The 16879-nt window shown below is 42.6% G+C and overlaps 1 protein-coding gene across 2 annotated transcripts in view; it reads left to right on the forward strand.

Moving 5' to 3' along the window:
• LOC124000002 (proton channel OTOP2-like) overlaps nucleotides 1–16879 on the forward strand; it is a 49262-nt gene that overhangs the window by 20104 nt on the left and 12279 nt on the right. The window contains exons 1-7 of one of the 2 annotated variants that reach the window (XM_046306068.1): nucleotides 567–677; nucleotides 3923–4338; nucleotides 4637–4773; nucleotides 4894–4952; nucleotides 5203–5339; nucleotides 5528–6393; nucleotides 6810–6984. In XM_046306068.1, coding sequence (XP_046162024.1) covers nucleotides 3927–4338; nucleotides 4637–4773; nucleotides 4894–4952; nucleotides 5203–5339; nucleotides 5528–6393; nucleotides 6810–6980 — 1782 coding nt within the window. In that variant the 5' untranslated portion in view covers nucleotides 567–677; nucleotides 3923–3926 and the 3' untranslated portion in view covers nucleotides 6981–6984. Of the gene's footprint in view, nucleotides 1–566; nucleotides 678–3922; nucleotides 4339–4636; nucleotides 4774–4893; nucleotides 4953–5202; nucleotides 5340–5527; nucleotides 6394–6809; nucleotides 6985–16879 lie in introns of those variants that run through there. The other variant, XM_046306067.1, reaches the window with a different exon arrangement.

Raw genomic sequence — 16879 nt, forward strand, 5'->3', positions numbered from 1 at the left:
TCCATGTAGAACCCTTTCCACAAAGGGTTCTACATGGGGTTCTACATGGAACCCAAAAGGGTTCTACATGGAACCAAAAAGGGTTCAACCTGGAACCAAAAAGTGTTCTTTGAATGGTTTTCCTATTGAGACAGCCAAAGTACCATTTGGTATTCTAGATAGTGCTTAGGAGAGTAGGTATTCATTTCCAATAGCCATTTAGAGTCCGTTGAAATGTTGATTCATGCATAGAACAACATAACATTTGATATGCTTTTAAACATTTCATGTGCCATTATAAAGGCTCATACACACTTATAAGAAGTTGTACTCTATCATATCCACTGACTCATCATTAAAGGTGTGATGTTATGATTTGAGTTTTGATGAGCACATCACAATATGATGAGCCATGTTGTGACAGTGAAATATTAAAATGTTGAAAGGTGTTTTTCTAAGCAGAAGCTTGTTATACATCCACACACGAGTGTTCTTTTGATAAATCATTAAAAACACTCCCTATGTGTGGACATATAACAAAGCATGTTGTTTCTCATAGATGTTTGACATTTATGACTGTCTGTACATTGGTGTTGTTGTCTGTAAATCAGGCTGTGGCTAGGGACGGCTATAAAAGCCACGAGGGACACGGCTCCCCCAGGCACTCTGAACCTGATCTCACACACACCTCCCACAAGGTAAGCAGCTGCTCAGGCATCCTCATATTGATCATCAATGTATTGATCTATAGGTATAAGATAGACTCAGGATTAAGTTCACTCAGATTTTTATGTTGTTCACAGAACTCAAAAACATGCTTTATCAAATCAAATTGTATTTGATAGGAAAGGTGTAGACCTTACAGTGAAATGCTTAATTACAATACCTTAACCAACAATGCAGTTTTGAGAATACATAAAAATGAAAAATAATAATAAAAGTAACAAATAATTAAAGAGCAGCAGTAAAATAACAATAGCGAGGCTATATACAGGGGGTACCGGTATAGTCAATGTGCGGGGGCACCGGTTAGTCAAGGTAATTGAGGTAATATGTACATGTGGGTAGAGTTATTAAAGTGACTATGCATAGATAATAACAGATTAGCAGCAGCATAAAAGGGGGGGACAATGCAAATAGTGTGGGTAGGCATTTGATTAGATGTTCAGGAGTCTTAGGGCTTGGGGGTAGAAGCTGTTTAGAAGCCTCTTAGACCCAGACTTGGTGGTAGCAGAGAGAACAGTCTATGACTGGGGTGGCTGGAGTCTTTGACAGTTTTTAGGGTCTTCCTCTGACACTGCCTGGTATCGGGGTCCTGGATGGCAGGAAGCTTGGTCCCAGTGATGTACTGGGCCGTACGCACTACCCTCTGTAGTGCCTTGTGGTTGGAGGCCGAGCAGTTGTTATACCAGGCAGTGATGCAACCCGTCAGGATGCTCTCTGGTGCAGCTGTAGAACCTTTTGAGGATCTGAAGACCCATGCCAAATCTTTTCAGTCTCCTAAGGGGAATCGGTTTTGTTGTGCCCTCTTCACGACTGTCTTGGTGTGCTTGGACCATGTTAGTTTGTTGGTGATGTGGACACCAAGGTTCTTGAAGCTCTCGACCTGCTCCACACCAGCCCCGTCGATGAGAATGGGGACGTGCTCGGTCCTCCTTTTCCTGTAGTCCACAATCATCTCCTTTGTCTTGAATATTTATTTTTTTCATTTGTGTGTACTTAAATTAAGTAACTCAGTAACTCATTATTTCTGACACTCTTATTGACCTGTTAGATAAATAATTCAGTCAAGTCCAGGAAACCAATTGCTTTTGATAAACTAAGCAAATAATACTGGGCACTGCAGCCTTTTCTCACCATTAGTGTGTTTACCAGACTGCCACTCTAATGCGTTTGTATTGAGATGATGTGGATGGCTGTAATCAATTCATAGAATGTCAAAATGACCAATTGGAACCCCATTCATAAGCATCCAATTAAATTGATACTATCCCAAGTAACCTAGTAGTCTGAGTCCCACTCTCTTTAGCTAACATGCTACTCCTTGCCACTCATTGTCATTGCCAAAGAGACTGGCCTTTACACAATCTCAATGTTCGCTGGATTTATGGTGGAGTTGCTCATTGGTTGTTGGAAATAACATTCATATTTTCCATGACAACATGTGGTGCCTGGGAAATAGAATTTATAACAAAGTCAAAAAAACAACATTTAGCTGTTAGCTAGGCAAGTTGTTGTATTTTGACATTTTGTGGCTGGAATTGCAGTATGTATTTAGTGGGAGAATTTAGATTTCAGCTAGCAACTTTGAACATACTGTTTTAGCCTGGACAAATAAAAACCGGTTGCTATACCAACGTGTTCTGTGGAGTTCCAATATTTGCATAAACATTGTGATTGGAGGATAGCTGTGAGGTTGATCGACTCGGGATCAAATCCTCTGAATCAGGATCAAATCCTCTCATTAATGATAGAAGGTTTGAATTTGAAGTTGAAAGAAGGCCAGTCTTTTTGTACATGACATGGAGTACAAGGAGTGGATTAGCTAAAGAGACTTGTACCCACAAAATCCATAAAATGTTACATTTTCCACAACAATGTATATGCTGATACATCCATCAATGCATTATAATAAGTACATCCAATTAATTACAGTTTCATCTTAAAAGTACAGAGAACTAGGCTATATCAAGTGCTGTCAACACTTTGCATAAAAAAGTATTGTGATAAATAAATACAAATACTATTTCAACTGGACTTTTATCAGCATTTACAGTTGGGCTGATGTAAAAATAAATGTTTATGTACTGCAAAGTGGATGTAATGTCTACACCGTCATGTGAATATTTCATTACATTGGCGACGTTATTGTTAGATTGCAAACAAACTTGCCGCTGCGAGACGACAGTTTGTCAGTGCTGCAACACAGGCATTTTGAAAAATCCCTTTTGAACCAGCACACCTATATGGTGTGTAATGATTCATATATTATGAGGAAAGACTGGGATCCAGTAGGGTATTTCCAGTTTCCGTTATGTTCACCTATAATTCACTGTGTTTTCAGACCTCTGTTTTGGTATTGGGGAGTAGCCTTCTGTTCTAAGTTTTGGTATTGGGGAGTAGCCTTCTGTTCTAAGTTTTGGTATTGGGGAGTAGCCTTCTGTTCTGAGTTTTGGTATTGGGGAGTAGCCTTCTGTTCTGAGTTTTGGTATTGGGGAGTAGCCTTCTGTTCTGAGTTTTGGTATTGGGGAGTAAGAGGCCTTCTGTTGTTCTAAGTTTTGGTATTGGGGAGTAGCCTTCTGTTGTTCTAAGTTTTGCTATTGGGGAGTAGCCTTCAGTTGTTCTAAGGAACAGTCAGTGCTGCCGTAGAAACAGACTTATTAGACAGAAACTGAAAATTGACCATTTTTTAATAAAAAATAATAAGTTGGTTTCCAGGAAACAAAACATACCTGACCTCGTGTAGATAAAATACCAATGTGTGTTAGTAAATATGAACTGTGAGGATTTCTTTGTTCATTTCAATTTAATCAAACACTGGCATTGACCCAAATCAAGCAAGATAAACTCCTATTCGTTGAAGCAAGGTGGACTGGCACTGCTTCTGATGATAAACAGGGAAATGATAAGAAACCTTTTATATTGTCATATCACTGATGGGCTTGACATTGATGATGAAATGAGGTTAGAAGCTGGGTTACGGGAAGGAGGGACCTCTTTATACAGGCAGAGCCTTTGAGTGGATGGTTAGGTGTTCACACAACTCTGATCAGAACAGACATACTTTCTGAACTCATCAGAGCTTCTACCTTTGGATAGGATATGACATTTTGAACAGAGCGAGCTTGGATTGTAATAAACCACAAACAAACTGTGGACTAGACCTTTGCAGAATGAGAAACATCATGGACTTGACCTTTGGCTTCTTTTCATGCGAATCCAGCAAGATGACATCTGAAGCTGAGATGGCGGTTGAGGAGGGCTACATATCCCCCCCGCCCACCAGGCCCACCCTCCCTTCCACCCAGTGTTCCATCCACTTGGGAGTCCAGGCAGGGAGAATGAGGAGGGGGAGCGACGTCTTCTCGACCAGCAGGGGCACGGTGAGCGAGAGGGGCCGTAACCGCAGCTGGCTACTCTCTAGCATCATCACTTTCAACGTCCTGATCCTAGGTATTGCTCTGGTCAGTGGCAGTGTCTTCAACAACGTTAAGATCAACGCCATCAACCTGCAGATCTTCCTCATCGTCCTCATCATCCTCACCACTGCCTGGATGCTGTACTACACCATCTACACATCCAGGGAAGATCATGCCGTGCTCTACAAGGATAGCCATGCCGGGCCTGTGTGGCTCAGGGGTAAGAGAAGACACTTTTCTGATCTTCTGGGTATACAGCTGCTAAATTCCAGAGTTCCCAGTTGTTTGTTTTTATCCCTGCAAATCTGGGAAGTTTGTGGAATTTTGCAGCCTTACCCTGTAGGATTCACTGTCTGGTAATACCACTGGACTGAATGAATAATCTCTCTTTGGATTGGGGAAGAGTTCTATTCTAATAGGATATCATTTACTATACCTAGACAAAGTTTTACATTCACTCATTGTTTTTAATGAGTGTGATTATTTCTACTTGGATTTCATTCTGTTTTTTTCTCTAGGTGGACTGGTGCTGTTTGGCTTATGCAGTCTGATTATGGACGTGTTTAAGATTGCTAACTACGTAGGCTACCTGCACTGTGACTCTGCTGTGAAGATAGCGTTCCCTGTCGTACAAGCTGTATTCATACTTGTCCAGGTAAGAACACAAGTTCTGACATCTCAAATGGAGCTTCCATTAGGTGATATGACGGAAACCACTGAGGGATTTGGCTGGTGGGAAAAATGCAAGTGTAGGTGATCATTGTATCTTTTTCAGACATACTTCCTCTGGCTCCACGCTAAAGACTGTGTACAGCTACAACGGAACATAACTCGGTGAGGGCAACTAACTGCTACTGTAGAACTGAATTGATTTATTTATTGATGTTGTAAATTGATGTTTGATTGATGGTTGGACATTTAAACATTGCCCGTTGACCTTAAACTTTGCTTGGGAAACATGAAGTCTACTCTATTCTATTAAATTCAGTTCTGTTCTCTTCTATTCTATTCTTACGGAATTAAATAGTATTTAAAAAATAGTTAGTATTCTATTCTGTTCTGAACTCTTGTTTCCCTCTTGAAGCTGTGGGCTGATGTTGACTCTGTCTACCAATCTGATGTTGTGGATGGCAGCAGTCACAGAGGAGTCCATACACCAGACTGTTGTTCCACCAGAGGACGACAACAGCACACATTCCTATGACATCAGAGAAAATCAAAGTATGTAAACTGAAATGGGAATTCCTTGTTTAAATGAAGGATCAATAAAATAAAATACATTTTCAGTTTACTTTCTGAACTTACTGTATTGAAATAGAATTACCATCGACTATGAAATACAACCAACCGACATAACAAAACATCACCTCAGAGTCAAACAATAAAGCTCATGTTTCATTTTATTTCAGCCCCTGGTGGATCCAGCAGCTGTAACTGCAGCCACTCTGCCTGTGCCGTCTTAGAAAAGGCCTATTACTACCTGTACCCCTTCAACATCGAGTACAGCCTGTTTGCCTCGGCCATGGCCTACGTCATGTGGAAGAACGTGGGCCGCCTGGTAGACGAGCACAACCACCACGCGCTCCATTTCCGCCTGAAGGACGTGCTGGTGGGGCCTGCGGTCGGGCTGGTCATGCTGGTGGCGGGCCTGGGAACCTTTGTCATCTACAAGGTGGATGTGGAGAAGGGGGACCCGGGGAAACGTGACACGGTGCTGATGATACACTACGTGATGAATACGGTGGCTGTGACGCTCATGTCCGTCTCGACCGTGGCTGGTTGTGCCATCTACCGGCTGGACCAGAGGGACCACGTGTCGGGGAAGAACCCCACACGGAGCCTGGATGTAGGCTTGCTGATCGGCGCCTCATTCGGACAGTTCACCATCTGTTATTTCACCATCGTGGCTGTGGTGGCAACGGGGGCCGAGGGCCACCTCAACGCTCTCAACCTGGCTGTCTCCCTGCTCACTGTGATCCAGCTCTGCCTGCAGAACATCTTCATCATCGAGGGCCTGCATCGTGAGCCCTTCCACGAAGACATGCACCAGGCCTCTGTATTCACAAACCCATACGTCCTTCAAGCCCATAGAGACATACACAACCTCCCAGGGACATTCATGGAGACCAAGACATCCCCGGCCCTCACAGTTCACAGTATGCATGTTGCTCCTTCTGCTCCTTCTAGCTCCCCCCTTCCTCAACGCCATAGGCTGACCTGGAAGAGGAGGGCCCTGAAGGAGATCTGTGCATTTCTGCTGCTCTGCAACATCCTTGTGAGTAGCCTACTGAGTACCCACCACTGTCCTTTTAAAATGGCTCTTTTAAAGGGATTGTTAACCTAGGATGTTGTCCTTTCATCCAAAACCGTTTTTATTAAGTTTGGATGAAACGGCCTACCCACAGGGTACTCACTGGTTGAATCAACTTTGTTTCAATGAAATGACATTGAACCAACATGGAATAGAGGTTGAATTGATGTCTGTGCCGAGTGGGTATATGTACAGTAGGTCGAAAATAAATGGACACTACTGAACCTTCACTTTTTGTCCTGTTTGCCTAACTTGCTCATGAGCCAAAGGACTCCCTAGGATTTGTGCAGTACAATACATCATAGTAGAGTATGATCCTAACTAGTATGTTTCAGTTGAAAGATGGGACTGAACATCTTTACTCTGTTTCCCGTTGACAGCTCTGGATCATGCCGGCGTTTGGCGCCCGCCCCCAGTTTGACAACCCGATTGGAGCAGAGTTTTACGAGTTCACCATGTGGGCGGCTGTTGTGAATATCGGACTCCCCTTCGGAATCTTTTACCGTATGCACTCAGTCGCCAGCCTCTTTGAGGTCTTCCTAACCTCATAAGCAGGAAAATGACAGAAACAATTCTGAAAATGTATAAAGATATTTTTTTTACAATCTATGTTTTATTGTTATTCTTTGTTATGTCCTGAGCATGCACTGAAACATATATAAAGGATATAGAGAATACAATTATATAATACAATTTCATTTTTAATGAAATGTGTCAATATCAGTGAGCTATTAAACTGTATAAATAGTTTTATATGAATTATAATTGATGACTTTGTAATAAAGTGCACATACATTTATGTAAACATTTTCTGGGATATGAGTCATTCTTCTTTGTGGCACACTGTAATACAACACAGACCAATCACTGGCACTACTTATTTTTACAACAACTGTCTTACCTGTAACACAACATATGGGGCGGCAGGGTAGCCTAGTGGTTAGAGCGTTGGACTAGTAACCGGAAGGTTAACCCACTGTTCCTAGGCAGTCATTGAAAATAAGAATGTATTCTTTACTGACTTGCCTAGTTAAATAAAGAGTAAATTAAATATGTTTTATTACCCCATTGACTACAAACATTGACTAAAAGTATCATTTTAATCTGATGGATGGTACGGTTTGCATAGACCAGTCTATGGATGCATATTTCTCCACTCCCGTCCCTCAAGTGCTCAGCAAAGCAAGTGGGGGAACGCCTGCATTGTTCTTGTTTGAATCCCAGGGTGCCCCTTTAATATTATGTACAGTAACACCCAAAACAGTACTTAACCAGTGTCTGGCTTCCTCTTTCTGTTCTGTCTACTCCAGATTCCACTGTGTTACATAGCTCAACTAGCCTGGTCCCAGATCTGTTTGGGTGATACAGCTCAACTAGCCTGGTCCCAGATCTGTTTGGGTTATACAGCTCAACTAGCCTGGTCTCAGATCTGTTTGGGTTATACACTTCAACTAGCCTGGTCCCAGATCTGTTTGGGTTATACAGCTCAACGAGCCTGGTCCCAGATCTGTTTGGGTTATACAGCTCAACTAGCCTGGTCCCAGATCTGTTTGGGTGATACAGCTCAACTAGCCTGGTCCCAGATCTGTTTGGGTTAAACAGCTCAACTAGCCTGGTCCCAGATCTGTTTGGGTTATACAGCTCAACTAGCCTGGTCCCAGATCTGTTTGGGTAATACAGCTCAACTAGCCTGGTCCCAGATCTGTTTGGGTTATACAGCTCAACTAGCCTGGTCCCAGATCTGTTTGGGTTATACACTTCAACTAGCCTGGTCCCAGATCTGTTTGGGTTATACAGCTCAACTAGCCTGGTCCCAGATCTGTTTGGGTTATACAGCTCAACTAGCCTGGTCCCAGATCTGTTTGGGTTATACAGCTCAACTAGCCTGGTCCCAGATCTGTTTGGGTTATACACTTCAACTAGCCTGGTCCCAGATCTGTTTGGGTTATACACTTCAACTAGCCTGGTCCCAGATCTGTTTGGGTTATACACTTCAACTAGCCTGGTCCCAGATCTGTTTGGGTTATACACTTCAACTAGCCTGGTCCCAGATCTGTTTGGGTTATACAGCTCAACTAGCCTGGTCCCAGATCTGTTTGGGTTATACACTTCAACTAGCCTGGTCCCAGATCTGTTTGGGTTATACAGCTCAACGAGCCTGGTCCCAGATCTGTTTGGGTTATACAGCTCAACTAGCCTGGTCCCAGATCTGTTTGGGTTATACAGCTCAACGAGCCTGGTCCCAGATCTGTTTGGGTTATACAGCTCAACTAGCCTGGTCCCAGATCTGTTTGGGTTATACAGCTCAACGAGCCTGGTCCCAGATCTGTTTGGGTTATACAGCTCAACTAGCCTGGTCCCAGATCTGTTTGGGTTATACAGCTCAACGAGCCTGGTCCCAGATCTGTTTGGGTTATACAGCTCAACGAGCCTGGTCCCAGGTCTTGTCAAAGTTAGTGGCAAAGCGGCAGATAGACCATTCACACAGCTGTGCCATGTATCTTCTCAAGATACGCTTCCAACACTCTACTCAGCAAACCGGATGCAGTTTATCACAGTGCCATCCGTTTTGTCACTAAAGCACCTTATACTACCCACCACTGCGACTTGTATGCTCTAGTCGGCTGGCCCTCGCTACATATTCGTCGCCAGACCCACTGGCTCCAGGTCATCTACAAGGCCATGCTATGTAAAGCTCCGCCTTATCTCAGTTCCCTGGTCACGATGGCATCACCCATCCGTAGCACGCGCTCCAGCAGGTGTATCTCACTGATCATCCCTAAAGCCAACACCTCATTCGGCCGCCTTTCGTTCCAGTACTCTGCTGCCTGTGACTGGAACGAATTGAAAAAAATCGCTGAAGTTGGAGACTTTTATCTCCCTCACCAACTTCAAACATCAGCTATCTGAGCAGCTAACCGATCGCTGCAGCTGTACATAATCTATTGGTAAATAGCCCACCCATTTTCACCTACCTCATCTCCACAGTTTTTATTTATTTACTTTTCTGCTCTTTTGCACACCAATATCTCTACCTGTACATGATCATCTGATCATTTATCACTCCAGTGTTAATCTGCAATATTGTAATTATTCGCCTACCTCCTCATGCCTTTTGCACACATTGTATATAGACTCCCCTTTTTTCTACTGTGTTATTGACTTGTTAATTGTTTACTCCATGTGTAACTCTGTGCTGTCTGTTCACACTGCTATGCTTTATCTTGGCCAGGTCGCAGTTGCAAATGAGAACTTGTTCTCAACTAGCCTACCTGGTTAAATAAAGGTGAAATAAATAAAATAAAACATTTTAAAACTATCTGCACCAGACAACAACATGCATTAGTTCCTCTCCTCAACTCTCTGCACCAGACAACAACATGCATTAGTTCCTCTTCTCAACTCTCTGCACCAGACAACAATGCATGCATTAGTTCCTCTTCTCAACTCTCTGCACCAGACAACAACTTGCATTAGTTCCTCTTCTCAACTATGCCAGTCAGTTGATTAGGGAATGCCTTACAGGTGTGCTGATTAGTAATCCTGCACAGCTGTGTTGGGTGTTGTCTTCGGCAGGCCTGGTGCTGAAGGTAGTGCAGCCTTCCACAGTGTGGAACTGAGCCCACAGTGCTGCAGCCAGTGTCTCTGTCCATGGTGCTGAAGTGAGTGCACCTGCCTACTATGCTGAGGTGGGTGCCTCTGTCCATGGGGCTGCACTGGGAGTCCTTCAGCCACACCTATGTCCATGTCTCTCACGGTGCCACAGGGCCCTCAAGCATAGTACGGTGTTGTTATTGTCGAAGCGTGAATGAAATGCATTGAGTTTGTCTGGAAGAGAGGCATCATTGAATAGAACATGGCTGGGTCTTTATTTGTAATTTGTAATGGACTGTAGCCCCTGCCAAACACGGTGGGCATCGGAGCCTATGTAGTATGATTTCACCTCATACCTGTATTTTTATTTTGTTAGTTTAATGACTCTGCGGAGGTCGTAGTGGGACTTCTTGTTCCTGTCCTCAGCTGTAGCCTCAGGGTTGTCTGTGAAAGCCTTGTATGCTGTAGCCTGGTCCTTTAGCTTAGCGCCAACCTCAGAGGTAATACAAGGCTTCTGATCGGGGAAGCAGCAAACCTTCACAAGCAGGAGTACGGAGTAATGATCTGATTTGACGAATGGCGGACAAGGAAGGTATGCTTGCTAGCTGGTAGAGTAACAGTGGTCTAGGAGATGTGTTGAAGGAAGTTGGGCATAACTTGTCATAGTGACACTGAATTACATCTCCGGCGACAAGGAAGGCAGCCTCCAGATGTACGTTTTCCTGCTTGTTTATAGCCTAGTACAGTTTGTTAAGTGCCATCTTGTTATATTTCAGGTCCTGAGGTGGAATGTTTACAACAGTCATGATAACAGCTGAAAACCCATTCAGGAGTTGGAAGGGTTGGCATTTGACCATCAGGTATTCCAAGACAGGTGAGAAATGAGTCAGCACATCATTTGTTGTTGATGAAAAGGCAAACTCCTCCCCCTCTCGATTTCCCTGACTCAACTGTCTTGAATGGATAATCCATCGAGTTGGATAGCCAAGGCAGGTATCTTGTCCGAAAGCCATGTTTCAGAAAAGCATTGAATATTTCAGTTACGAGAGTCCCGTTGGGAGCAAATCCGCGTTTAGAGGTCATACATCTTATTATCAAGTGACTGTACATTGGGCAATAAAATGGAGGGAAGAGGTGGCCGGTTTTACCTTCACCTTGATCTGGTCAGGAATCCCCCTCTCCTGCCTCTCTGGTGTCTGTTTTGGGTTGGAATTACAGAAAGAGCCCAGGGCAGATGAGCCCAGGGCAGATGAGCCCAGGGCAGATGAGCCCAGGGCAGATGAGCCCAGGTCAGGCAGATGAGCCCAGGGCAGGCAGATGAGCCCAGGGCAGGCAGATGAGCCCAGGGCAGGCAGATGAGCCCAGGGCAGGCAGATGAGCCCAGGGCAGATGAGCCCAGGGCAGATGAGCCCAGGGCAGAAGAGCCCAGGGCAGATGAGCCCAGGGCAGATGAGCCCAGGGCAGATGAGCCCAGGGAAGAAGAGCCCAGGGCAGATGAGCCCAGGGCAGATGAAGTTAAAGTTGAAGCCAGAATTGGGAGTAACTGCAGATCTGATGTTCAGCAGTTCTTGTCAGTTATAACAAATGATAGCGGATACATTTTGTGAATATAAAGTAAGATAAATGCCAAAAGAAACACAAAATAGCAGAGTTGGGTCGGAGTTCACAAAACAGCAGCAACAGCGCCATCTATATTTCAGAAGCCACCCATAAGGCTATGTGAAGTTGTGAAATATCTATGTGCTATTATTAACAGCAACAATTGAGTTGATTCCCATGTTTTTCACCTTTCCAGGCATGTTTCATCAGTGATTACTTCAAGGAAGGGAGGACTTGCACATCATACTTGCACATCATCATCTGCACATCTATCACTCCAGTGTTCATTTGCTAAATTGTAATTACTTGGCCACTACGGCCTTTTTATTGCCTTACCTCCTCATGCCATTTGCACACACTGTATATAGACTTTCTTTTTTTCTACTGTGTTATTGACTGTACGCTTGTTAATTCCATGTGTAACTCTGTGTTGTTGTTTGTGTCGCACTGCTTTGCTTTATCTTGGCCAGGTCGCAGTTGTAAATGAGAACTTGTTCTCAACTGGCCTACCTGGTTAAATAAAGGTGTTCTCAACTAGCCTACCTGGTTAAATAAAGGTGTTCTCAACTGGCCTACCTGGTTAAATAAAGGTGTTCTCAACTAGCCTACCTGGTTAAATAAAGGTGTTCTCAACTGGCCTACCTGGTTAAATAAAGGTGTTCTCAACTGGCCTACCTGGTTAAATAAAGGTGTTCTCAACTAGCCTACCTGGTTAAATAAAGGTGTTCTCAACTGGCCTACCTGGTTAAATAAAGGTGTTCTCAACTAGCCTACCTGGTTAAATAAAGGTGTTCTCAACTGGCCTACCTGGTTAAATAAAGGTGTTCTCAACTAGCCTACCTGGTTAAATAAAGGTGTTCTCAACTGGCCTACCTGCTTAAATAAAGGTGTTCTCAACTAGCCTACCTGGTTAAATAAAGGTGTTCTCAACTGGCCTACCTGGTTAAATAAAGGTGTTCTCAACTGGCCTACCTGGTTAAATAAAGGTGTTCTCAACTAGCCTACCTGGTTAAATAAAGGTGTTCTCAACTGGCCTACCTGGTTAAATAAAGGTGTTCTCAACTAGCCTACCTGGTTAAATAAAGGTGTTCTCAACTGGCCTACCTGGTTAAATAAAGGTGTTCTCAACTAGCCTACCTGGTTAAATAAAGGTGTTCTCAACTGGCCTACCTGGTTAAATAAAGGTGTTCTCAACTAGCCTACCTGGTTAAATAAAGGTGTTCTCAACTGGCCTACCTGGTTAAATAAAGGTGTTCTCAACTAGCCTACCTGGTTAAATAAAGGTGTTCTCAACTGGCCTACCTGGTTAAATAAAGGTGTTCTCAACTAGCCTACCTGATTAAATAAAGGTGTTCTCAACTGGCCTACCTGGTTAAATAAAGGTGTTCTCAACTGGCCTACCTGGTTAAATAAAGGTGAAATAAGATAATGGAGGATCCACTTTTAAGGAACATGATGGCAGATGGTTAGACATCACTGCCATCTACGGTCCAAATGAAGAACAGAAAAAAGAAACAACTAAACTCTGGATCAGAAAATTATTCTTATGGTCCTTTACTGGTTCCTTTATGAAACATGTATAATATAGTATTATACAGCATAATTCAAGAAAGAAATACTACTTTAAACATCAAACACAGTATTTACAGTTGACAATGCTGATTGCAGAATGACATGCAGACAAATATAACAATGTATATGTAAGATATAGCCTTTGGCTTTTACACAGTAACATAAAGTCAGTTTGGATATTTGTTTCTTTCAGTTTGGAACAGACAATATTGTCCTTTTCAAGTTCCTGAAGAGATACAATCCCTTGTCACATTGCCACTATACAAAGACCACAGCAGTAAGGTCTCATTGGAGGAAGTACAATTTCACAACATGACACGTTCTCAATTTAATGTGTCAATTAAATACAATTCATGTTAAATAGCAATGCCATCCAAGAATATTTTAGGCTACTGTCTAAAAGTGTCATTTTGATGTCTGTGCAACACGTTATAATAACTTTCATGAATAAGCAACAAGTAAACAATTTATAAGTATGTGTGTGCATTGGGGACCTTTAACAGAATGTGACTGGCAGAACGGGTGTTGTATGTGAAGGATGAGGGTCCTCCGATCCTCATGAAGGATCGGAGGACCAAAACGCAGCGTGGTAAGTGTTCATGTTTTTTAATGAATATCGAACACTGAACAAAATAAACGTGAAGTAAATCAAACCGAAACAGTCCTGTGTGGCACAGACACTAACAGGGAAAATAATCACCCACAACTCAAAAGTGAAACCAGGCGCCCTAAGTATGATTCTCAATCAGGGACAACGATTGACAGCTGCCTCTGATTGAGAACCATACCAGGCCAAACACAGAATTATCCCAAATGATAGAAAAAAGAACATAGACAACCCACCCAACTCACGCCCTGACCATACTAAAACAACATAATAAAAGAACTAAGGTCAGAACGTGACAGAGGGCTGCAGTAGATATCTCAGATAGGGGGGAGTGAGGCCTAAGAGGGTTTTATAAATAAGGATCAACCAGTGGGTCTTCAAATCAAAGTTTATTTGTCACGTGCTCCGAATATAACGGGTGTAGACCTTACAGTGAAATGCTTACAGGCTCTAAGCAAAAGTGCAATTTAAAAAAAACATAAAAACAAAGGTATTAGGTGAACAAGTAAAGAAATAAAAACAACAGTAAAAAAACAGTGAAAACAGTAGTGAGGCAATATACAGTAGTGAGGCTATAAAAGTAGTGAGGCTATAACAGTAGTGAGGCTATAAAAGTAGTGAGGCTATAACAGTAGTGAGGCTATAACAGTAGTGAGGCTATAAAAGTAGTGAGGCTATAAAAGTAGTGAGGCTATAACAGTAGTGAGGCTATAACAGTAGTGAAGCTATAAAAGTAGTGAGGCTATATACAGTAGTGAGGCTATAACAGTAGTGAGGCTATAACAGTAGTGAGGCTATAAAAGTAGTGAGGCTATAAAAGTAGTGAGGCTATAACAGTAGTGAGGCTATAAAAGTAGTGAGGCTATAAAAGTAGTGAGGCTATAACAGTAGTGAGGCTATAAAAGTAGTGAGGCTATAAAAGTAGTGAGGATATAAAAGTAGAGAGGCTATAACAGTAGTGAGGCTATAAAAGTAGTGAGGCTATAAAAGTAGCGAGGCTATAAAAGTAGCGAGGCTTTTTACAGTAGCGAGGCTATAAAAGTAGTGAGGCTATAAAAGTAGCGAGGCTATAAAAGTAGCGAGGCTATATACAGTAGCGAGGCTATATACAGTAGTGAGGCTATAAAAGTAGTGAGGCTATAAAAGTAGTGAGGCTATATACAGTAGCGAGGCTATAAACAGTAGCGAGGCTATATACAGTAGTGAGGCTACATACAGTAGTGAGGCTATATACAGTAGTGAGGCTACATACAGTAGTGAGGCTATATACAGTAGCAAGGCTATATACAGTAGCAAGGCTATATACAGTAGTGAGGCTATATACAGTAGTGAGGCTATATACAGTACCAAGGCTATATACAGTAGCGAGGCTGTATACAGTAGTGAGGCTACATACAGTAGTGAGGCTATATACAGTAGCGAGGCTATATACAGTAGTGAGGCTATATACAGTAGTGAGGCTATATACAGTAGCAAGGTTATATACAGTAGTGAGGCTATATACAGTAGTGAGGCTATATACAGTAGTGAGGCTACATACAGTAGTGAGGTTATATACAGTAGCAAGGCTATATACAGTAGCAAGGCTATATACAGTAGCAAGGCTATATACAGTAGTGAGGCTACATACAGTAGTGAGGCTATATACAGTAGCAAGGCTATATACAGTAGCGAGGCTATATACAGTAGTGAGACTATACCAGTAGTGAGGCTATATACAGTAGCGAGGCTATATACAGTAGCAAGGCTATATACAGCAGTGAGGCTATATACAGTAGCGAGGCTATATACAGTAGTGAGGCTATATACAGTACCAAGGCTATATACAGTAGCGAGGCTGTATACAGTAGCAAGGCTATATACAGTAGTGAGGCTATATACAGTAGCAAGGCTAAATATAGTAGTGAGGCTATATACAGTAGCAAGGCTATATACAGTAGCGAGGCTATATACAGTAGCGAGGCTATATACAGTAGCGAGGCTATATACAGTAGCAAGGCTATATACAGTAGTGAGGCTATATACAGTAGCAAGGCTATATACAGTAGCAAGGCTATATACAGTAGCGAGGGTGGTTGTTATTGACAAGGAGCACATGTCCCTTAATGTTGATGATGTGGTTGTTATTGACAAGGAGCACATGTCCCTTAATGTTGATGATGTGGTTGCTACTGACAAGGAGCACATGTCCCTTAATGTTGATGATGTGGTTGTTACTGACAAGGAGAATATGTCCCTTAATGTTGATGATGTGGTTGTTTCTGACAAGGAGAATATGTCCCTTAATGTTGATGATGTGGTTGTTACTGACAAGGAGCACATGTCCCATAATGTTGATGATGTGGTTGTTACTGACAAGGAGCACATGTCCCTTAATGTTGATGATGTGGTTGCTACTGACAAGGAGCACATGTCCCTTAATGTTGATGATGTGGTTGTTACTGACAAGGAGAATATGTCCCTTAATGTTGATGATGTGGTTGTTTCTGACAAGGAGAATATGTCCCTTAATGTTGATGATGTGGTTGTTACTGACAAGGAGCACATGTCCCATAATGTTGATGATGTGGTTGTTACTGACAAGGAGCACATGTCCCTTAATGTTGATGATGTGGTTGCTACTGACAAGGAGCACATGTCCCTTAATGTTGATGATGTGGTTGCTACTGACAAGGAGCACATGTCCCTTAATGTTGATGATGTGGTTGCTACTGACAAGGAGCACATGTCCCTTAATGTTGATGATGTGGTTGCTACTGACAAGGAGCACATGTCCCTTAATGTTGATGATGTGGTTGCTACTGACAAGGAGCACATGGCTGAGCTCTTTATCCTCCGCTTCATTCCTTTTAAGATGACACCATCTATCTTTTCATATGTGTGCAAATCTTTGTAAAACAGAAAATGGACACAATTGAATGGATATGAATCAACAAGGAGGTAAGAATATAGGCTGTAAGAACGTGTTGAAGGCTGGATGTTTTGGCTGAAGATGCCTGAACTGCTCCCGTTTTATTTGTTTGTTTTATTTAACTAGTCAGTTAAGAACCAATTCTTATTTACGACGACGGCCTACCC

The sequence above is a fragment of the Oncorhynchus gorbuscha genome, linkage group LG16 (assembly GCF_021184085.1).
Source record: "Oncorhynchus gorbuscha isolate QuinsamMale2020 ecotype Even-year linkage group LG16, OgorEven_v1.0, whole genome shotgun sequence".
Taxonomy (NCBI): domain Eukaryota; kingdom Metazoa; phylum Chordata; class Actinopteri; order Salmoniformes; family Salmonidae; genus Oncorhynchus; species Oncorhynchus gorbuscha.